At 42.4% G+C, this 24,431-nt stretch overlaps 1 protein-coding gene across 1 annotated transcript; it reads right to left on the bottom strand.

Annotated features, from left to right (window-relative positions):
* Window positions 1-5,184: 5,184 nt before the first annotated feature.
* On the bottom strand, window positions 5,185-24,416 carry ndufa8 (NADH:ubiquinone oxidoreductase subunit A8). Its single transcript, NM_001160582.1, is given in 4 exon segments — window positions 5,185-5,666; window positions 12,447-12,612; window positions 23,623-23,786; window positions 24,273-24,416. Coding segments are annotated over 4 exon segments (519 nt in total). The 5' UTR covers window positions 24,324-24,416; the 3' UTR covers window positions 5,185-5,528.
* Between the last annotated feature and the right edge of the window lie 15 nt (window positions 24,417-24,431).

The raw sequence follows: 24,431 nt of genomic DNA, 5'->3' as shown, positions 1-24,431 counted from the left end.
CATATTGATGTTTGATGGCAGACTGTAATACCCTTGGAGCCACATGTAGAAGAAGGGTTAGTTAGAAATGTATTTGATGGAACTGGAACTGTGCAATAGATGAAGCAAGGGAATCGTTGCATATTGTTAACCGGGCCCCTTTGTGTAAAAGGGAGGCAAGCGCAGGTAGACGCACGCATTGTCACAATATTGCAGACCGATTACTAGCTAGTTTATTCTATATAAGTATGCTCGTCTCCCGTGCAATACAAGCTAAAGAAATGGCGAGTAACCATAAACTGATCATAACCTAAATGTTATAACGTTTGTGTGTGTGTGACTCAAAACTAGACTGGTTTTTAGTGCATTCAATGTATAGACAGTGTAGTGTACTGGTTTCAATGCACATGAGCTTTGTTGATGGAGTTTGCCCCACCAATATGCTCATGTTAAAATCACCACTGTAGAATGTTGGGCCAGTAACCGAAAGGTCGCTGTTTCGAATACCCGAGCCGACAAGGTGAAAAAATCTGTCGATGTGCCCTTGAGCAAGGCACTTAACCCTAATTTGCTCCAGGGGCGCCGTACTATGGCTGACCTAGCCCGAGATGTACTCTTAAGGAGCCTAACGTTACCGTTATTCCTTAAGGTCCAAGGCGGACCTTTTGTTAATTTTCAGAGGTAGACTGGCTCTGGCAGCCAAAACAACCAAATTCTATCTAAACGTACATCGATATTCAATTGCGATACGGTTCTTGAAACATAAAGCACATATCCCGTCAAATGAATTTCAGATGCAGAATATACACTTGCTGTACACTGTTTTAACACTGTATTTATCACCGTAGCCTAAAGCATTTTACAGTAACAACACGTTTCTGGCAGCCTTCTTCCGGCGCGCACAAATGTTCTGAGACAATTAGCACAGGTGGTCCCTCGGTGGTCCGTCTGTCGTCTGTAAACAAGCGCCATAACATGGAGATATGGCCGTGTGGGACCGCTAACCCAAACAATGTGTGCATCATTTGAATGTTTTTACAGTACCTCTCGCTGATATGAAAGATCACGCTTCCAAATCCGTACCGCAACCGATGCGTGTGTTAATGTTCAGACCGAGCATCGATGCTCTTAATAACAAAACCACCCATTGTACAGGAGACGCCATAGGGACTTTTTAAAAAAGTCTGTCAGCTTTTGTCATTCTTTGTTTTTATCCTCATGTTTGTGTAGTAGATCTGTTTTTATTTTCATCGTTTTTTCTTGTGATGTGCATGGTGTTGCATTCATGTCAGAAATGTGCTATATAAATCAACCTTGATTTGATTTGGGATGCAGTACCACAACTCATGGAGTGCTAAGCAGTGAGACAACACCCCGGGGAGAAATAGCAGACCTTTAGACAGATCATGTCATCGCCCACTTCACATTAGACCGATGCACAGATCTAAAAACACATTCTACTGATCCTGAAGAAGAAAGGTGTTAAACACTTACAAATATATTCAACAGCACAGTGCTATTCAAGGACCGAAATACAAAACTAAGCTACATTTGTTTACAGTAAATATAAAACAGTTTATAAAATTCATATTTGTTCTGATCCTGAAAATTTTTTAATAGAAAGATATCGGACTGGGGAATACATACACACTATTTTTTATTAACAGTTAAAAGTTGTTTTTATTTGTAGGATTCCCGTTTTCACGTACTGTACATAAGACACACTAGATCTATAGAGGCACCTGAGCCAGAGTGCCGTGATGCGAAGGCTCACCTGTGCTGTCTTGTCTTTGCCCTGCTCACACCTAGCTCGCTGAAACACACACACAGCAGTTGCTAAACGTTAGCTGAACCAAAACATTCATGGGAGTTTTAAAAACACTGGAGGTAAAAGGCCGTATGTAAAGCTACTAGAGTGCAAACGGAGATTGTCACTTTAAAATAGCTCTGTCACCAGCTACGATTCCATCTTTACAGGGCTCAGGTATGTGATCATATAACACATTCTTTTCTGACTAATTGTTTCTTTTATATGGTATTTGTACACATCTCTAATATACCCAGCCACATTTCTGTATACCCAGCCACCTTTAAAAGGACCCTGAAACAACAAAACTTTGGAAGGTTAAGATCTGGCTGAAAAGTTGAAAAGTGTTAACTTTACTTATTAATTCATTAGAACAACAGGCCTCCGGGGAGACTAGGATCTTGAAGAAACAGTTTAGTACCCAGTAAAGTTATTTCTCTGTTGGCCTAAACTGGCTTGGTGCACTGATTTCTATAATTGGCCAGGGGATCAGTGGTTTGGGTGGTTGTGTGGGGTTTGTAAAATAGGTCCCTCCTGTCAAACACATGACAGTAATCCCATTAAAATGCAAGAATTCTCCATCTGCTAATCATGTTCATGTTATGGTTCATGTTTTGCATTTCTCCAAAAATATGCCAGGATTTTTCCAACTTCAGCTGAAATACATTAGGAGCTAGGGCCACTCTTTGGGCTTGAAGAGCACATCTAAAGTATTTGAAATGATTTCAAATGGTGTTTGAACCCAGGTCGGGGCTTAACGAGAAATAGGACCAGGGCTTATTCAGACTAGACTGATGGGGATCCAGTCTTCCAGGGATCTTTGTACTCTACAGAATGACAATTCCCATGAGTGGCAGAGTCAGACTGTGTATTAAGAAACATGAAAGCTGAACTCCGCTCAACAGCATGTACAGATCAGAGAGCTCAACAGAAGACAAGAGGATAAACAAATCAAACACATCCGCTTGACGAGGTTCATAATGGTATTGATACTTTACATTTTTGCAAGACAGATTTTTTATTAATTCAATACCCTAATAGCTAGGAGCAATCAAGAAATGTCTCAAACTGGCTGTTTGTACCCACGAGCCACCACCACTTCAAATATTTATTTGATTCTGCCAAAGCGGTGGGCTAAACAATGGGAATATTGACAGTTGGGAACGTGAATTAGCTGGTTTGTTTAAGTGTTTTAGCACCGCAGTCTCCTGTCCCGAGCAGGCTGTTCCTTTGAGAAAGTCCTGTATTGTATTTCTTTCCTCTGCCAGAGTGGGTTTCCTGTCAACTGACGGTGACCCCACCCCCTTTTCCTGTATGGGGCTCTTAGCCCGGCCCAAGCCCCGTGGCCCTGCTGCCTCGAGCCTCTAGCCTGCATTAAGCCCCCCCCCCATTCAGCACCCCCTTCCATCCCTCCACTCAAGGCCCGGCCTTGTGCCACTCCATCCCCTCTCGACCTCTCCCCCTCCATCCCTGCTTAGTCCCTTCCCCCTCCATCCCGCTAAACATCTCCCAGGTCAGAACCACCGATGTCGGACGCTTCCTGCACGAGCCACTGTTACAGACCAGAAACCACACCTCAGGGGATCATCAGGGGACTTCTGCAGAAGACAGAATTGGCTCCGACAACAATTGAGTTTCCCTATTTCGGGGGGGGGGGGGCATTCCAAACAGGGCAGTAGAGGAAAAGAGTGTAGCTATCACAGTCATGTCTTCCTGGTTTAAGAAGTCTTCTGAATTCAATAAATCTGTTATCGGCCTGTATTTGGAGTGCATCATCTCCATACTAGGCTGCTCTGTCTGAAGTAGGCTATAGGTCTCATCTGTGAATTTGTTTTTTAGAGGATGGAGTGGAAACCTGTGAGAAAAATGTAAAGAATATACAGACTGTGTCCCCGCTACGCTCAAGATTGAAGATTGATTAATATTTTCACGTAAGCAGTGACATTAGAATGTGGGTATCTGTAGATGTTAACATTTTACATTTACCCTGTATCAGTAGGTTCACTTGGCCACAGGGTTTTTGGAAAGAGGCCACTTTACATAATTTAAAAACACCCCAGGGCCACATAGTTGCGTTTTAAGTCTGAGACCTGTCAAACGTACAGTCCTATTGGTCCCTATAGAAATTAACCACATGGCATAGGTTAATTCTCAGAGTTGTGCCTTAAGCTTTAAGGGAACATGAAGTCAAACCACAAGGCCCACCCTTGAAACCCTTTCTCCAACTGTTCCCCACCTCCAACAGTCAGGGGGTACATGCTGATAGGTCAGAAGAAATAAATCGATTTTACAATGGTGGTGTGACAGGACTGAGTCGGAGGCTACGCACCGACTGTCTGCACCCCAGTGGTGCACTACTTTTGACCAGATACCTATAGGGCCCTGGTCAAAATTACCAAACTAGGAATAGGGAATAGGGTGCCATTTGGGACTGAAGCTAAGACTCAAGGAGCAGTGTTATGTTTCCCTTGATGTGATACCCTGAGCAGCCCTGGGGCTCTGAGGCCCGGCTGGTGCGCTGTGATGCTGGTAATGTCCCAAATCTCACCCTATCCTCTATGTAGTGCACCAGAGCCCTACAGGAGCTCTTGTAATAGTAGTACACTATGAAGCGAATAGGGTGCTATTTGGGGTGCACATCTGTATTCCTGGCAGACAGGCCCTCCCTGGTCGGCAAAGGCAGCCCTACCTCTCCCCCTGCCAAAGAAATGTCAGGCCAAATCCACCAAAGACCTCTCAGACTCCACACTGCTCTGACATCAGCCCATACAGCTGAAGAAAGCAAGCTAGGGAATGGGAATGACATGAAACCACTATTGACTAGTACTGTAGGACCCTATCAAATGTTATGTCTTGCCCACACACATTGAGAAAAAAGTACAATAAAAGTACAATATTGGGTTTTTCCCCATGTTTGGAATGGTTTTAGCTAAGTATTTACACCTCTATAACAACTTTTTTTGTATATATATACTCGTTAAACCGTTTTCCTTTGTCAGTGTTAGTGTGGATATTGGCACAGCGGTGTTCTCTCCAAATGGCACCATATTCCCTATATAGTGCACTACCTTCGACCAGTTCTTTTTGAACGGGCTGTCTTCCCAGGACCCTGAACCCAACAAGACAATTACGCAACAAAGTTGATGACTACACTTCCAAGATTTGAGGTGGGAGATAGACATTGGTCCTGTCTGCACAATCAACTTAGTGTCTCCTACCTACAGTTCGTACCAATTTAATTGTGTTATTTCTAACAAACTCAAGACGAAACATTTCAGCACAACATTTGCATGAAATGATTTGGGAATAGATACAGGCCAAGTTGTGCAATGGACCAGATCTAATGTGTGATATAATGTACTAACTACTAGACAGGACAGGAGAGTTCTAAACAAGTTTAAATTAAATATTTTTTTATTTCACAACAATAAACACATAGGTTGCTTTTTGTTCAATCCTTAACATTTCTACAACATAGGGATTGGAGAGCTGTACGATGGCTGGTGCACAAAGAAGTCCCTTCCTGTCCGAAGAGGTCTGAAGATAGTGGGTGTGCTGGAGGAGACAGCTGGCAAGATGAGGCTCTGAAGGACTGCCTCTTGGTGTTGGGTGAAGTTGCTCCTAGATGCTGATCTGGGGTCAGTTTAGCGTTCTCCCCACTAATGGTTAGGATTAGGGGAGGGGAAGCTGATCTTAGATCTGTACCTAGGGGAACTCAACCCGGGAGTACTGACTACCTCCTTTACCAGCTCCAGAAGAAGAGTCGACTGCCGTGCTTTGCTGGCTGCAATTGGCCCTCGATGACAGGGTTGGGCTCCGGCCGGGGTCTTGAGTGGTAAGCATTCTCAGGAAGGGGCCGAGAGGTGTCCACCTTTGTCACCTGAGAAGAAAAACATAAGGGTTTAAACTTCAGAAAAGACAAGATGAGGGAGAAAAAAAGGCCGGTTTGTATACTATGCGTATGTAGAGTGAATGTTTTGCGCTTGAAAGAGAAAGCATAAACCAAGTAAATCGGCTCAATTAATATGTGTCAACAAGCTTCAAGCTGTTTTCAAAATGTGAGATAGTACTGTTTACCCTAACCTTAAAGGGATACCACGGGATTGAGATTTAGGTCATTTTCCTACTTACCCAGAGTCAGACAAACTCATGGATACCATGTGTCTCTGCATGCAGTTTGGAGATAATTGAAGTTAGCATATCGTTAGCTTAGTACAATTTCTGGTAGTCTCCAGGTACAGTAGCCAGCTCCTTTAAAAAGCAGGGAAATAAACATAGCTACCCCCCCCTTGCTTTTGTTCTTTTCCATTTGAGCTAAATCAGATGTTGTGACAAGGTAGGGGTGGTATACAGAAGATAGCCCTATTTGGTAAAAGACCATGTCCATATTATGGCAAGAACAGCTCAAATATGCAAAGTGAAACGACAGTCCATCATTACTTCAAGACACGAAGGTCAGTCAATCTGGACATTTTCTTCAAGTGCAGTCCCAAAAACCATCAAGCGCTATGATGAAACTGGATCTCATGAGGACCGCCACGGGAAAGGAAGACCCAGAGTTACCTCTGCTGCAGAGGATATGTTCATTAGAGTTACCAGCCTCAGAAATTGCATCCCAAATAAATGCTTGGGAGTTCAAGTAAGACACATCAACTGTTCAGAAGAGACTCTGTGAATCAGGCCTTCATGGTCAAATTGCTGCAAAGAAACCACTACTAAAGGACACCAATAAGAAGAAGAGACCTGCTTGGGCCAAGAAACACGAGCAATGGACATTATTTCCACATTACACTGGTGGAAATCGGTCCTTTTGGTCTGATGAGCACAAATGTGAGATTTTTGGTTGAAACTGCAGTGTCTTTGTGAGACGCAGGTGTCCAAACACACACACACACACACGCATATATATATTTAAATTAAAGTGTTATTGAAGTATTGTGGTTGCAGGTTCACCTGCCTCATCTGAAGCCTATTATTTTAGGGTGTTGCTTTAAGGCCACCAACTGCTAACAGTCAGTATCTAGATAATGTGTGTGAAATGCTTGATAGTGTGTGATGTTAACAGAGGTTTATTTTCTGGGTGACGAACATTGACTGATTAGCAACTAGCTGTCCTCTCAAGAGGAAGCTTCTAACTGTGACGAATGCCTGTAATATGACTCAGATCATCACTCAACCAACTACAGTGCATCCCAATCGTATTGGATCTGTGACACGCAGCACTGGAAGTATTTGTAAAATGACTTATGCCAATTGTTGACAAGCATGCACCTGTTTTTTATTTAACTAGGCAAGTCATTTAAGAACAAAATCTTATTTACAATGACGGCATACCCCGGTCAAACATGGACAACGCTGGGCCAAATGTTTTGCTCAGTGAAACGACCTGTCCTGATTGGTCATAGACTCTTGCTAAAAAAACTTTAATGAGCAAGCCTTCCTTCGTGGCCTCTGTAAAATGGTATAGAATCAGCTTGATCCTCCCACTTTGTTGTAGACTCTTGGTCCTTTTAAAAATATTTTCAGTGGTATTGTTAACAAACACACCCCCATAAAGAAAATAAAAAAACAGGTTCCGCCCCTGGTTCGACCGTGATCTTGCAGAGTTACTCCACCTCAAGAATTGCATTTGGCGAAAGGCTCAGCACAAGCATACTCAGGCTGACTGGCTCTCGTTCAGGCAAATGACAAATAAGTGCACTCTGGCTATCCGGAAGGGCAAAGTTAGTTACTTTAAGGAGCAGTTCTCTCTCTGTAGGTCTAACCCCAAGAAGTTCTGGAAAACAGTTAAAGACCTGGAGAATAAAGTCACAACTGCTCATGTCCCTTAATGTTGATGATGTGGTTGTTACTGACAAGAAGCACATGGCTGAGCTCTTTAAAATCACCACTTCATTAAGTCAGAATTCCTATTTGACTCAGCCATGCCTCCTTGCCCGTCCAACATTTCCTCATCTCCCACCCCTTCGCCCTCTTTTTCCCCTGCCCCGCTACAAAGTTTCTCCCTGCAGGCAGTCACTGAGTACGAGGTGCTAAAGGAGCTCCTGAAATGTGACCCCCAAAAAACATCTGGGTCAGATGGTTTAGACTCTTTCTTCTTTAAGGTTGCTGCACCCATTATCGCCAAGCCTCTCTCTCCTTTCTGGGGAGGTTCCCATTACTTGGAAGGCAGCCACAGTTTGTCATTTATTTAAGGGGGAGATCAAGCTGATCCTAACTGTTACAGGCCTATTTCTATTTTGCCCTCTTTATCAAAAGAATTGGAAAAACTTGTCAATCAACTGGCTGGCTTTATTGATGTCTATAGTATTCTCTCGGATATGCAATCTGGTTTCCGCTCAGGTTATGGATGTGTCACTGCTACCTTAAAGGTCCTCAATGAGGTCACTATTGCCCTTCATTTTAAGCAATGTGCTGCTATTTTTATTGACTTGGCCTTTGACACAGTAGACCATTAAATTCTTGTGGGCCGGCTAAGGAGTATTGGTGTTTCTGAGGAGTCTTTAGCCCGGTTTGCTAACTACTTCTCTCAAAGAGTGCAGTGTATAATGTCAGAAAATCTGTTGTCTCAGCCACTGCCTGTCACCAAGGGAGTACCCCAAGGCACGATCCTAAGCCCCACACTCTTCTAAAATTACATCAACATCATATCTTCCTACTGCCTGAGCTCTCTCATCCATTTATATGCAGATTATACTTGCCCTCCCCAGATTTTGTGTTAAATGCTCTACAACAAAGCTTTCTTAGTGTCCAACAAGCTTTCTCTGGTAAGAAGAATGGTCCTCTCCCCACAGGTGTGATTACTACCTCTGGGGGTTTAGAGCAAGTATTTGGGAGTATGGCTAGATCGTACACTGTCCTCCTCTCAGCACATATCAAAGCTGCAGGCTAAAGTTAAATCTAGACTTGGTTTCCTCTGTCGTAATCACTCTGCCAGCTGCCAAACTAACCCTGATTTAGATGACCATCCTACCCAAGGGTGCTCTCGAACGGCTAGATGTGCTTTACTATTCCGCCATCAGATTTGCCACCAATGCTCCTTATAGGAAATATCACTGCACTCTATAATCTGGTCATTTCTGTATACCCGTCGCAAGACCCACTGGTTGATTTATTTATAAAACCCTCTTAGGCCTCACTCCCCCCCCTATCTGAGATATCTACTGCAGCCCTCATCCTCCACATACAACACCCGTTCTGCCAGTCACATTCTATTAAAGGTCCCCAAAGCACACACATCTATGGGCCGCTCGTCTTTTCAGTTCGCTGCAGCTAGCAACTGGAAAGAGCTGCAATCAACAATCACTCAAACTGGACAGTTTTATCCCAATCTCTTCATTCAAAGACTGAATCATGGACACTCTTACTGACAGTTGTGGCTGCTTTGTGTTATGGATTGATGTCTCTACCTTCTTGCCCTTTGTGTTGTTGTCTGTGCCCAATCATGTTTGTACCATGTTTTGTGCTGCTACCATGTTGTACTGCTACCATGTTGTTGTCATGTTGTGTTGCAACTAGGGTTGCAAAGGGCCGGAAACTTCCCGGGAAATTGCTTAAATTCATTAAAAAAAGTTAGCTTATAACAGGGAACCTTTTTTGTGGGATACACATAAGGCATTTCTAGGTCTTGTGGCATATTGTTTTTAAACTATCCCCAATTCAATGTAATTGCATCCCTCTGCATGCACAATGCATTCTTCCATCACATGTACAGCTGATTCTCAAAATTTTGCACACGAATGAGATGCTATTGAGCCCACACTACTACACTGTCTGAGCCAAGGACTACATGCTTTCTGGTAAGTTTTGATTACAATACTGGGTGGGGTGAATATATTTTATGACATACATTATTTTTTGTTAACTAGTAAATAGTAGCCTACAGCAAAGTGTGTTTAAATCATTCTAACTTGTTAATTTCTGCGAGTTAGTTTTTGCTACCATTTGGGTTTTAGTTTGCTAACTGAGGAGTATTAATTCACCTGTTTCCATACACATTTAATTTTAAAACATTTATCTTAAAGGAGTTATTTAATCTAACTGCTTAACTAGTTATCTGTACATGGAATTGTATTCTTTTCTTTTTTTTCTAATCTTTACAGGAAAATGCCATGGGCACTAACTGATGTGCGGAAACATTTCACTGCAGCTAATGTAGAAGGAAAAGCTGTGTACATTTGCAAATACTGTGCCAAATCATATGTGAAAAACGCAACAAAAGATGCAGAATCATCTAGCCAAGTGCATAAAGTTCCCTCGGCGCTCACAACAAGCAACCTCGGATAAAAGTATATTTGAGCTGAAAATGATGAATCAGACACCTTATCAATAGCAACAGCTCATGGTCCTCTTGGACTACAATAAAGTAGTAAAAAGTTGAATTCTAACTTCATAAATTGTAACAAACTTTCAGTTTTGCATAAAGCATAAAGATGTTAATAATATGACGACCCTACCCTAAATTATTGGTCTTAAGTTACTGTAATTGTGTATTCTGTACTGCCTCATGTGTACTGCCCACGTTTGCATAGTATAGCATTTTAATTTCATACATTTGTATGATTTTTTTTTTGAATCAATGCTGTTCTACATCAGCCCTGAAAATGTCATAACAATATGACAACCCTATCTTGAGATACTGGACAAAACGTGTTGAAAGAATTGAGACAGGTGATTTGGAGCCATTTTTGAGTAGGGATTCAAATTGACCAGTCCGTGACCTCTTCGGATCACTTGAAAATAAGACCTCAGCAAAGCCTATCCTCATGAAATAAATGTTCTGTGTTCCTGAGAAGCTTCTCTATAACATGGAATACAAAGTATAACACCAAAACCACAGTTTCATTTTGATCCCTAGTAATGTATTTTCGTTATGTGTCAGGCAAAGTTTGATTTTGGAAGAAGCTAGCCGCTTACCTAGATAGCGAACTAGCTACTAAATTAGCACAACAAATGCACAACAGCAGAGCATTTATCAAATTTTAGACAGTTAACTTAATAGTTATAAGATACCTAGCTGGCAAACAATTAGCTGTAAATGCCATAGACCACCTGGTATGTGCTGTACAACAGCGAGTGACTCAAAAGGCTCCGGACTCTCATGTGTGCTTGTAAAAAAACCGGGGACTACCGGTAAAGTTCATAACGAAAAATTTGGTGACAGGTGAAATGAAGTACGTGATCTTCTTTATCGCATAACGTATTGCACATGTTTATTTTTTTTATGTTTATTTTTTGTTGAATTTTACCCCATCGCTACAATTTACGGGCTTGGAGACGAAGGTTGAAAGTCATGCGTCCTCCGATACACAACCCAACCAAGCCGCACCAATGTGTCGGAGGAAGCACCGTGCACCTGGCAACCTTGGCACTGCGCTCGGCCCGCCACAGGAGTCACTGGTGCGCGATGAGACAAGGACATCCCTACCGGCCAAGCCCTCCCTAACCCGGATGACGCTAGGCCAATTGTGCGTCGCCCCGCGTTACGACAGAGCCTGGGCGCGAACCCAGAGTCTCCGATGGCACAGCTGGCGCTGCAGTACAGCGCCCTTAACCACTGCGCCACCCGGGAGGTGTATTGCACATGTTGATTGCATGTATTTACTTAAAAAGTAGCTACAAATATTAAAATTTTAAAAACGCGGACAGTAATAATAAAAACAAACATCCCGTGGCCATTTCCAAATACCCCAGTATAACGTAATGACGCCACAAAAAAAATACAGCGCTAAACGAGCAGCACAGCATTCCCAATGCCCAGAACTAGCATAGGTGCTGCCACTGGCGTCGGCTAATGGAGATCTCAATCAAATAAAATCTACTCCAAAGCTGGGTGGTTGGTCATTCAATAGTTAGTAAATGTGTAAATTTGACTGATACTAGATTCTACCCACTTCCTCATTCTGACCCGTTGTCGCATAGAGATCGCAACGCTATATTCATCTCAATGGCGCTGCCCGTGCGCTCACAGATACGTTGCGATTTCTATTATCAGTAAAAATGAACAAATTTACAAAATATTGATTACTATGTGTAGCTTTTTAAGGCTGTCTGACTGGGTAAGTAAAAAAAACAATCTAAATGTCAAACTCTCGCAGTATCCCTTTAACACTGCTGGAGGACTGAAAGTCAAGTATACAGCAGTATACAGCTAGTCATTCAAAAGCTAAAAATACTTCATAAGTGGATTAACTGTTGCACGTCAGGGGCATAATATATCAGAAATCTTTTTCATTACAAAGGTTATTGTTAAATGATTGCTAGTGAACTTGGGGCTTGGTGTCACCCTATGAGAGTTTGTCACATTCCAAAACAAGAAATCTACAACAACACGCTAGCTAGCTTATCTTGCACTGTAGGGTATATCTAACAACAGTAGATGTTAGAGACATCTGCTTGTACGTCCCAAACAGAGACTGTTGCACAGAAATGAAAAGCTAACGTTTGCTAACTAGCTAGCAAACACAAGCCAACATTTTAATCCCAGACCATATCGGGTTATTATTAAATGATTGCTAATGAACTTGGGGCTTGACATCGCCCTATGAGAATCTGTTACATTAACGACATCCCGGGTGTTACTGTCGAGTAACTTTTAAAATGCCCAGAACTATACCGGGAGGCAGTATAGCTGCAGGCATTATACCTCCGGGGGACTCACCTTGGACAGTTCTCCCAGGTTGGGTCTCTCCCAGCCAAGCTTGTCCAGCACACAGCTGTCAAAGGCCTGCTGATGCTTGCGGCACTGACGCAGCTCCACCAGGTTGGAGTAGTCCAGGCAGGTCCAATACTCTGTGAAGGACTCGGCACAGCTTCCTTTTATCTGCCTGGAGGAGAAATTGAAGCACGCATTTGTTAAGGACACACCTTTTTTTTTTAAGGTGACAATTCAATTCCCCGGGCAGCTGTTGACTAAATTACTTAAAGAGTGACTCCCTTTAAAAAGTGACTCCCTTTGTAAAATGGCCTATATGGCATCGGTGAGTCATTAACGGTTATTCTAGTGTCATTTGACTACATTGTACAGTGCCTTTGAAACATGTTCAGACTAGGGATGCACAATATAGTCGGTGAGAATATCAGAATCGGCCAATATTAGCCAAAAATGCCAACATCAGCATCGGCCCGATGTCTAGTTTAACGCTGATGTTAAAGCTGAAGTGCAAACCTATATAGCGTAGCTAGGTGACGTAATGACGCCACAAAAAATACAGCGCTAAACGTGCAACACAGCATTCCTAACCTGGCCCACAATGTCTGCAGTGTGGATCGATTTGGAAGTTTCAAAGGAAGATAACAAGAAGGTCATACGCAACGCAACGTTTGTGCTGCTGTTATTTCCTGAGGGGAGAAAGTGAAATCTTTCAATACCACAAACCTAATTACTCATTTGAAAGTGCATTACCCCCAGACATTCATCGACTACTTGGAACAAAAGGAGAAATAAAAACTAAGTGCACACTTCCAACAACTAAACAAGTTCAAGTCAAGCAGTCATTTGAAAGAGTAAGAACATTTCAGAGAGACAACTCAAAGGCGAAATCCGTTAATGCCAAGATAATGGAATTCATTGCCCTTGACAATCAACCGCTCTCTGTTGTGGATGAGGTTGGCGTTCGAGCCCCGGTACACACTACCAAGTAGGCGCTATTTTTCAGATGTTGCCCTACCGGAGTTACACAGTCTTGTTGAATCGCACATCCACAAGCTACTTGCTATGGGCGTCACTGCTATTAGCTTTACGACTGACATTTGAACCAGCGACGTCAGCCCCATGAGCATGCCGAGTCTGACAGCACAGTGGGTCGACGAGGATTTCGTATCGAGGAAAGCCATATTGCATGCTCAAGAATGTGCTGGTTCTCATACCGTTGCTGCCATTTCAATGGCATTTGAGAAAATGTTTGAAACTTGGAAAATCCCCAAGAACAATGTACACGCTGTGCTACGTGATAATGCACGTAACATGACAAAAGCTTTGGAAGAATGTGGAGTTGCCTGTTTGTCATGCGTGGGACACACACTGCAACTGGCTGTGAACGAAGGTGTTTTGGCCCAACGCAGCATATCTGACATAGTGGCAACAGGAAGGAAGATAGTGGGTCATTTTAAACACTCACAGAAGCATACAGCCGCCTGCAAGCAATACAGGAGCAGCTTGGAGTGAAAACAAAAAGGCTTAATTATGCAAGACATTTCCACCAGATGGAACAGTACTTTTTACATAATCGAGCACCTGCTGGAACAAAAACGAGTGCTTGGCGTGTACGCAGCTGACTGAGTTACCTGCAATAATCAGTACAAACCAGTGGACTCATTGAAAACATGAACACACTCTTAGCTCCATTCGAACAACTGACTTGAGAAAAAGTTCTTCAACTGCGTCTGCAGCAGACGTGATACCCTCTGTCATGGCACTGAAACACCTGCTCAACAACAACTTCCGACACAGACCGTGGGGTTAAAACTTGCAAAAGTACTCTACTAGACGCTGTGAACAAGCGATTCGGTGGCATTCTCTCTGAGCCTCTACTGTGTCGCCACCGTGCTTGATGCTAGGTACAAGGACCGCTACGCCGATGTAGACAAGAAACAGGGTTTACGTGAAACGTTAACAGACACAGCTGGACAAGATGGAAACGGACACAGTGACGGTGCGCACCGAAGAAGAGGACCCACGACAGACAGGGATGAAACGTCACTGCTTGACATGCATGATGAAATCCTGGTTGAGAATGAAACGACCGAACAAAAGAACAAAACAGCACAGCAAGTAAGTGAAAGAAATAGGTTTTGATTATGTTTTACTGGTAATGGAGACATACGTAAATGCCAACAAAATAACTTTGGTTAAATAACTTTTGGTCAGAGTGTGTGTGTGTGTGGCGGTGTATTTTCATTTTCTGTTACTGCACCGGCCAACATTTGCTAATGTTGATCTATGCCTAATGATCCTTTGGAATGCAAAAATAATGTATTAAAATGTCCTAACCCCCCCCCATTATTTGCAGATACTAGGATACCTGACAGAACCTACTATTCCCAGGAATTAAGATGCACTTGGACACTACAGAAGTAACAAGCACCGTTTCCCGATCCTAGCTAAAGCTGCGCGCATGTATCTTGGTGCTCCCTGTACTAGGGTGGACAGTGCAGCTTCACACATTGTAGACGAAAAAAGAAACAGACTCTCGTGACAAAGCCGAGCAGGTCCTCTTTGTGAAGAAAAACCTCACCCAAATGTTAAAATTGTAAATGGGCAGTCATATTGTAACCCAGCCATCTACAGCCACTGGAAACATGGTTACTAAGCCTAATGGCTTTTCTGTTGTTCATTCATGTATAGGTCAAGATTTTAAATTTAATACAAGGCAGTATTTTTCCCTAAATGAAAGATTAGATGTGTTGTAAATTTGCTCTCATTTTATTAATCAAATCAGCTGAGCACATTTGAAAAGCTTATGTTGTGTCATTTTTAGCAATTTGACAGCCTAGAGACAGTAATTTTTTAAAGCAGCTAAAGCTAAAATGATGAACTGCATTTTAGTTTAAACCCATATTCCTTTCAAAGCATACGGTCAAGATTGGATAGTAAGAAGAGCCACCAGCAACTTTGTAATGCGGGGCAGATAAAATATTTGTCATGAATATCTGTGTGATAAAATACATTCATGGAGGTGTAATTTTTCTAATTTATAAGTTATTGAACAATCTGTTCCCAACTTAACAAATGAACATATGACACTCTGTTCTAACTATTTAACTGTACTAGAATGCTTAAAATGTTAAATATCGGTATCGGGGCTTGTTTTTTTGGAGGGGGGGCAAAGAAAATATTGGATATTGATATCGGACAACTGTCATATCGGTGCATCCCTAGTTCAGACCCCTTGACCTTTCCCACATTTTTTGTTATGTTACAGCCTTATTCTAAAATGTATTAAAATTGTTTTCCCCCCTCATCAAGCTAAACATATTACCCGATAATGACAAAGCAAAAACAGTTTAGACAGTTTAGATTTTTGCTAATTTATTAAAAATAAAAAAGGGCAATATTAAAATTTACATAAGTATTCAGACCCTTTACTCAGTACTTTGTTGAAACACCTTTGGTGGCAATTACAACCTCGAGTCTCCTTAAGTATGATGCTACAAGCTTGACACACCTGTATTTGGGGAGCTTCTCCCAGTCTTCTCTGCAGATCATCTCAAGCTCTGTCAGGTTGGATAGGGAGCATTGCTGCACAGCTATTTACAGGTCTCTCCAGAGATGTCCGGGCTCTGGCTGTGCCATTCATGGACATTCAGAGACTTGCGTCGAAGCCACTTCTGCATTGCGCTTAGGGTCGTTGTCCTGTTGGAAGGTTAACCTTTGCCCCAGTCTGAGGTCCTGAGCGCTCTGGAGCAGGTTCAAGGATCTCTGTAGTTTGCTCTGTTAATCGTTCCCTCGATCCTGACTAGTCTCCCAGTCCCTCCCTCTGAAAAACATCCCCATAGCATGATGTTGCAAACACCATGCTTCCCAGTAGGGATGGTGCCAGGTTTCCTCCAGACGTGACGTATGGCATTCAGGCCAAACAGTTGAAACTTGCTTTCATCAGAGCAGAGAATCTTGTTTCTCATGGTCTGAGAGTCCTTTAGGTGCCTTTAAGCAAACCCCAAGTGGGCTATCATGTGCCTTTTACTGAGGAGCGGCTTCTGTCTGGCCACTCTACCATTAATGCCTGATTGGTGGAGTGCTGCAGAGATGGTTGTCCTTCTGGAAGGTTATCCCATCTCCACAGAGGACCTCTGGAGCTCTGCCAGAGTGACCATCGGGTTCTTGGTGACCTCCCTGACCAAGGCCCTTCTCCCCCGATTGAGCAGTTTGTCAGGGCGGCCAGCTCTACGTAGTCTTGGTGGTTACAAACTTTTTCCATTTAAGAATGATGGAGGCCACTCTGTTCTTGGGGACCTTCAATGCTGCAGAAATATTTTGGTACCCTTCCCCAGATCTGTGCCATGACATAATCCTGTCTCTGAGCTTTATGGACAATTCCTTCAACCTCGTGGCTTGGTTTCTGCTCTGACATGCACTGTCAACTGTGGAACCTTATATAGACAGGTGTGTGCCTTTCCAAATCATGTCCAATCAATTGAATTTACCACAGGTGGACTCCAATCAAGTTGTAGAAACATCAAGGATGATCAATGGCAATAGGATGCACCTGAGCTCAATTTCGAGTCTCATAGTAAAGGGTCTGAATAGTTATGTAAATAAGATAAGATTTGTATATATTATTTATATATATTAGCAAACATTTCTAAAAACCTGTTTTCAGTTTGTCGTAGGGGTCATGTGTGCAGAATGCTGAGAATGTTATTGTATTTAATTGATTTTAGAATAAGGCTGTAAAGTAACTAAATGTGGAACTTCACTACTATGGCCTATTTATTCCCATACCTCCTCACGCCATTTGCACACACTGTATATAGACATTTTCTATTGTGTTATTGACTGTACGCTTGTTTATTCCATGTGTAACTCTGTGTTGTTTGTGTCGCGCTGCTTTGCTTTATCTTGGCCAGGTCGCAGTTGTAAATGAGAACTTGTTCTTAACTGGCCTACCTGGTTAAATAAAAGGTGAAATAAATACAAATTTAAAATAAGACTTTTTAACAACTTTGTAGACATTGCTTCAGTAAATGCTTTCATTCTCCACAAGCAGATGGCCAAAGCTAAAGTTCAAACCCCTCTCTCCCAGTTGACCTTCGAGAGCAGCTGGTGTTGGAAATGGCTGAATTGGGGCCCAACGCAACCTCACAACCATCACAAGACCCTCCCTCCCACTCAAGGTGAGCGCCACTATCCAACACACATGTCAAAAGGAAGAACTGAAAGCATTGCACAAAACACGGGGAGGGGGGGGGGGGGGGGTGAAATGCCAGACCTCCAGTCCAAAATGTCAGTTCGCTTTTTGTTTCCTGGCAGAGAGGGACTGCTTCAAAGACTATCATGACATGCACAAGCTACGGTGAAAGTGAAGTCTAATCATCTACACCTGGGATGTAAAACAAACACGAATTCCATTTGTAAAGAGTTGATTTCTATTTTTGCACCTTTTTTAGTGAAGGACATGTGTGTAACCAAGTTTGTGTTTGATAAGACGTAGATATATATCTGTTGATATCTGTTGCTTTTATACTGTAAACAGTTCATTTGTATGTGGGACCAATACATTGGATATGCCTAGGCTAAACGTTCAGGATGTCCCCTGTATGTCCCCCGACACCACCACGTTTGAGAGCGGTTGTTGTAGAAATTTATTTTTTATTTATTTATAGTGAACAATAACTTTTAGGCACATCCAGTGTGCAAAAACAGTGCAGGCTGTTTGGAGAGGTTTAGGGACACCATGACCACACCTGACCACTTACTAAAACATCAGCCCATTTCTAGTTAGGTCTATCAATCCCATTGTCTTCTGATATTGTTAACGTTGTGGAAGCCATCTGATGCGTTTCCAGCTTTGGGCATCAATGAAAAGGTTTCATCAGACCAGAGAATCTTGTTTCTCATGGTCTGAGAGTCCTTTAGGTGCCTTTAAGCAAACTCAATGAAAGATGACTTTCAAAATAAATAAGTTATTTGTGTGTGCTTGATCTTGTGTATTCTGAACGATATAACTCCTATCTTCTGATCTTTTCCTCAATCTCCAAGATGTCTTCTTTCCAAATATAACAAGTTTTGGCATGTCAGAGTCATGTAATTACACATGAATAGCAGTTACTTTTGGTTATGTCTATTTAGGCGGAAATCTACATTTTGCCATTACATTTGAGGTTAAGACAACACGTTTCACATTTTTTTACTTGAGAAATACTGCACCAAACACCTTAGATGTAAAACTGAGCAATGAGATTTGAGTTATCTTCATTTTGGGGACTTTGAGGAAGTGAAATAGGCTTCTGCGTCTACAGAGTCTCATGGAGGACAAACATCATTAACCAAACGCAGAATCGGTCAGGAAACATACCTCCAAGACAGGGTTTTTGTTAGAAAAATGTGGCGCCAGACCTCTGACTGGCAGCATTTTAATTTTACCGGACATTTGAGAAACCTACCGGACTCATATGCAATGGGTGTATTACCTGATTAGGGCGTCCATCCACGGTGCTCAGAATGACAAATCACATTTAGATTATGGTAATTAATATTAACAGAACATGCAAGTCGAGGATGGTAAGCTTGCTGAGAAAGAAATGGCCTATTCCAAAACGGACTATGGAACAATTGTTGAATATTATACACTACCGTTCAAAAGTTTGGGGTCACTTAGAAATGTCCTTGTTTTTGAAAAAGATATCAAATCAAATTGATAAGAAAAACAGTGTAGACCTTGTTAATGTTGTAAATTACTATTGTAGCTGGAAAAGGCAGATTTTTTATGGAATATTTACATAGGCGTAGAAACCAATTATCAGCAACTATCACACCTGTGTTCCAATGGCATGTTGTGTTAACTAATCCACGTTTATTATTTTAAAAAGGCTAACTGATCATTAGAAAAGCATTTTGCAATTATGTTAGCACAGCTGAAAACTGATGTTCTGATTAAAGAAGCAACACAACTGGCCTTTAGACTAGTTGAGTATCTGGAGCATCAGCATTTGTGGGTTCGATTACAGGCTCAAAATGGCCAGAAACAAATAACTTTCTTCTGAATCTCGTCAGTCTATTCTTGTTCTGAGAAATGAAGGCTATTCCATTCGTGAAATTGCCAAGAAACTGAAGCTCTCGTACAACGCTGTGTACTACTCCCTTCACAGAACAGCGCAAACTGGCCCTAACCAGAATAGAAAGAGGAGTGGGAGGCCCCGGTGCACAACTGAGCAAGAGTACAAGTACATTAGTCTCGTTTGAGAAACAGACACCTCACAAGTCCTCAACTGGCAGCTTCATTAAATAGTACCCGCAAAACACCTGCCTCAACGTCAACAGTTAAGAGGCGACTCCGGAATGCTGGCCTTCTAGGCAGAGTTGCAAAGAAAAAGCCATATTTCCGACTGGCCAATAAAAATAAATGATTAAGATGGGCAGAATAACACAGACATTGAACAGGGGAAGATTGGAAAAAAGTGTTATGGACAGACAAATCTGAGTTTGAGGTGTTCGGATCACAAAGAAGAACATTTGTGAGACGCAAAAAAAATGAAAAGATGCTGGAGGAGTGCTTGACGCCATCTGTCAATCGTGGTGTAGGCAATGTGATGTCTGGGGGTGCTTTGGCGGTGGTAAAGTGGGAGATTTGACCAGGGTAAAAGGGATCTTGAAGAAGGCTATCACTCATTTTGCAACGCCATGCCATACACTGTGGACGGCGCTTAATTGGAGCCAATTTCCTCTTACAACAGGACAATGACCCAAAGCACAGCTCCAAACTATGCAAGAACTCTTTAGGGAAGAAGCAGTCAGCTGGTATTCTGTCTAATGGATTGCCAACACAGTCACCGGATCTCAACCCCATTGAGCTGTAGTGGAAGCAGCTTGACCGTAAGCCAACTTGTGGGAGGTGCTTCAGGAAGCATGGGGCGAAATCTCTTCACATCACCTCAACAAATTGACAACTAGAGAACACCAAAGGTCTGCAAGGCTGTAATTGTTGCAAATGGACGATTCTTTGACTAAAGCAATATTTATAACTTTGTCAACGTCTTAACTATATTTCCTATTCATTTTGCAACTCATTTCATGCATGTTTTCATGGAAAACAAGGTCATTTAAGTGACCCCAAACTTTTGTGTGTATGTATATAGCTTAAAATGTTGATTAACAATTTCATCACATTATAAGTGCAGTAGTGTAAACAAGGCAGTAGGCTGTGTTCGTTCCATAATGCAATTACCGGGAAAGTTGTCAAAAGCACACCACACATGCAAGAGGTTTCATGTGACAGAATGAAAAATATCCATTAGAATTTTTTCAAGAGGGGATATCTAATATGCAACAACTAGCATGGGTTGCTAATATGACTAGGATTGTGCCTACGTCTCTACTAACTTTGCACAACGAGACTGCAATATTTGCCAAATTCTTCCTTGCAGAATTGTTCAAGCTCAGTCAAATTGCATGGTGACCGCTCATGGACTGCACTCTTCAAGTCATTCCACAGATTCTGGATGGGATTTAGGTCGGGGCTCTGACAAGGCCACTCAAGGACATTCACCTTCCTGCCTTCAGCTGCTGTACGGTTGCTTTAGCGGTGCTTTGGGTCATTGTCATGCTGAAACGAGAACCACCTTCCCATTTTCAACTTCCTGGCAGAGGGATGCAGGTTCTCCTCAAGAATCTGTAAGTATTTTACACTGTCCATTTCCCCTTCTATCCTGATAAGTGCTCCAGTCCCTGCTGCAGAGAACCCCCCCCCCCCCCCCCCCCCACACACACACACACAACAGGATGCTGCCAGCGCCGTGCTTTACTGTAGGCATGGTGTTCCTTGGGTGGAAAGATGTATTGGGTTTTCGCCAGACATATTGTTTTGCGTTCAGGCCAAAAAGTTCAATTTTGGTCTCATCTGACCACAACACCTTTTGCCACTTGGCCTCAGAATCTACAATGTATTTTTGGCTAAGCTCAAATGAGACTTGATGTGTCTTTTTTTGAGGGGTGTTTTTTTTCATGCCACCCTCCCATAAAGGCCAGATTTGTGGAGCGCTTGTGATATTGTGGTCACATGCACACATTGACCAGTCTTTGCCATAAAGGCCTGAAGCTCCTTCAAAGTCTCCATTGGCTTCTTGGTAGTCTCTCTGATCAGTCTCCTCCTTGCCCGGTCATCCAGTTTGGAGGGACGGCGTGATCTATGCAGGGTCTGGGTGGTGCCAAAACCTTCCACTTCTTAATAATGGTCTTAACTGTGCTCCAGGGGATAGGTAAAGCCTTTGCACAACTTTATCTCATAGATCTTCTGAAAGTACATTTCCACCCATTGTGGATTTTATGCTTTGAATTGCACCACTAAGCAGTGGAGTCCTCTAAGAACAACTGATTTTATTCTGAACTAATCAATCACGACAATTGATCACAGAAGGAAGACAATTTGCTTGATTTGTGATCTGGAAGGTGGTTGGTTATACCTCAGCAGGTTTGCAACTGTAATTGGATATTGTGGGTTACTGTGCTACTTTGAAGCAAGACATGCCTCATAAAAAGAAGTAAAACATTTAGGTTTCAAACAATTAAGTATATGTTTTCAAAATGCATACTGCCTCCAGCTCATTGAAAAGTGGTGTGCGACACGCTGGAAAAGCCTGCCTTCCGTTATCTATGTATTTGCTGTTTTAGATGCTGTAGCAGCACATCTTGTGCTGTCTGACAGAGTCTCTGATGAAACTAGGCTCTGTATCTGTATGATAAACAAGATACATAACAAACATATACTGCACAGACATGTACATTTAATTCCACAATTATGCAAATTAACCTATAAACGAATAAGCATGACAAGTCATATGAATTTATCGACTGGTATTTACATAAATGAATAGGCTTTAAAATAATTATTTCACAATGAGATTTTTCTTCTTCTCCCAGACAATTGGCCAGTGCTCATTTAATTTACCAGCTTTTCTATCTAAAAAATGCGGCCAAAAACGGGCTATAACCGGCAAACGGAAAACTCTGCTCCAAGACTTAAATCTCGTTTTTCTCATGAGCAACAGAAAAACACACGTGGCAATCGGCGAGTTCAGTTGCTCTTGAAGACTTTTGCTCCTATCAGGAGAATAGGCCACTGACGAATATCCCAACTCACACTCCGACAACTCCATCTTACCCAGGCAACTAGAGTGAGTTCTAAATGTATCCCTTTCCAAGCACATGCGTTGACTTTCTTATTGAGAAATTAACAAGTGGGTTCATAATAATAAGGGAACCAGATTTTGTTAAAAGACATTCCAGATGCATGTACTACTATCTAGCTACGCCTAGGATTATTTACATTTGCAATGCGAGTGAGCTACAACTTTGAGGTGGGTGTAGGACCTCCAAAGCCTAAACAACCAGGTGTAATTATAAGTTTGTCAAATCTGGCACCATTAAAATAATTACATGCATTAACATTCTCAGAAGCCCTATGTTTACATCTTGGACCAGAACTGTTTATTGGTTCCTGCTTTGGAAGTGGTGCTATTTGTGGACCTGACACAGAGAGAGCCTGCATGTCAAGCCCTGCCCCATTCAGTGACAACTACCAGTCACTGCAGAGGTGTGTGCCTGTGTGTGCACGCACGCGCTCGTCCGGTTGCGTTATTAGTGCACAGCAGCCTTATGTAAACACAGACACCATGCCCCACAGTGAGACAACCCAGGCAGACCATTTCCATCTATATCCCAATTATGACAGAGAAGCAGCAGCCTATAGTTATCCTATAGCTACAGCCTCCCTCTCTTGACTCTTGTTGGTCAGTTGCACAACAGAAGTGAAAAGGTAAACATGTGCTAAGTTTAACCCAAACATAACATACACGTTGCCTTTACAACGGTGAATAAGTTCATGTCAAAACACCCTGGTAGAGTTTCATTGGATGAAAACAAAGCGGTAAAAAAAAAACGATAAATTAAAACAGCAGACCTCAAAGATTAGCACGCTATTGTAGAGATGAGAGCTGAATGTGGATCAGCAGTTTCATTCATAAACATACAGGGGTAAAAAAACAAAACAACAACATCTAATCGCATCACATCTATCACTGATTCTTTAATGACACTAAGACAGTCTTGAAGTGGCTCAAGTTAAAAACAGACCTACCTTTATCCCTTGGGTGTAGAGTCACTCAACACTTTGATTGCCTACCTGAAGAAGTTAAGAGCACACTCGTTGACTTTCCTCCCTTCATTCAGACACTTTCTTGGGTCCTTCTCCTCCCAGCGACAGAGCATGAACTCCTTGTTGGCCTTGTCACACTGAGAGCCATAGTGGTGGGCAGCTCCCTTCAGCACCGCAGACGACACACTGATCTGCACATGAGCAAGGGAAGAATATGACAATATTTAACACAAACACACCTGCTGTATTTAGACACGTCTATCCTACTTCGATATCAAACATTAACAGCCTAATTTAGTTGCCTATTGCAAAATAATTCCACAACACGCTAGCTTGTTAGCTTATCTTGCACTGTAGGGTATAGCCAACAACCCTGGGCATGTTAGACAGCTGTGTTTGTACGTCCCAAAAGCTAGCAAACTTTCTACCCAGATCTTATCGCAATCTAGCTATGCGTATACAATACTTTCCAATCACCACAAAAGCTGGCACACGAAACCTAGCTACTAAACCTGTTGGGAAGCCAGTACAATAGTAGCCTATTTAGAAAACGTTATAACTACCGGTTTCCAGCCTGCTAGCGCTATGCTAGCTGCAATTGCAGTTGATTTAGCTAACTACCAAGCTAGCTAGCATTGCCAACCAGATTGTTCCTCAATACTAGGATTCGTGCTTACCTCCTCAACATTCAAGTCGTTAAAAGTGGGAACCTCCACCGAACCCGGCATAGTTCGGTTTATGTTAGAATAATCGAAATGAGAGAATAAAGTGCTGAACTCCTCAACACACTCAAGGTCCTCGTCTACCTTCAGGACGAACCCGCACAAGGAAGGTCA

This window comes from Oncorhynchus mykiss, chromosome 5 (assembly GCF_057628025.1).
Source record: "Oncorhynchus mykiss isolate SJ-2025 chromosome 5, ASM5762802v1, whole genome shotgun sequence".
Lineage (NCBI taxonomy): Eukaryota > Metazoa > Chordata > Actinopteri > Salmoniformes > Salmonidae > Oncorhynchus > Oncorhynchus mykiss.
The sequence above is the reverse complement of the archived record's forward strand: the minus strand, read 5'-3'. Positions and strand labels throughout refer to the sequence as shown.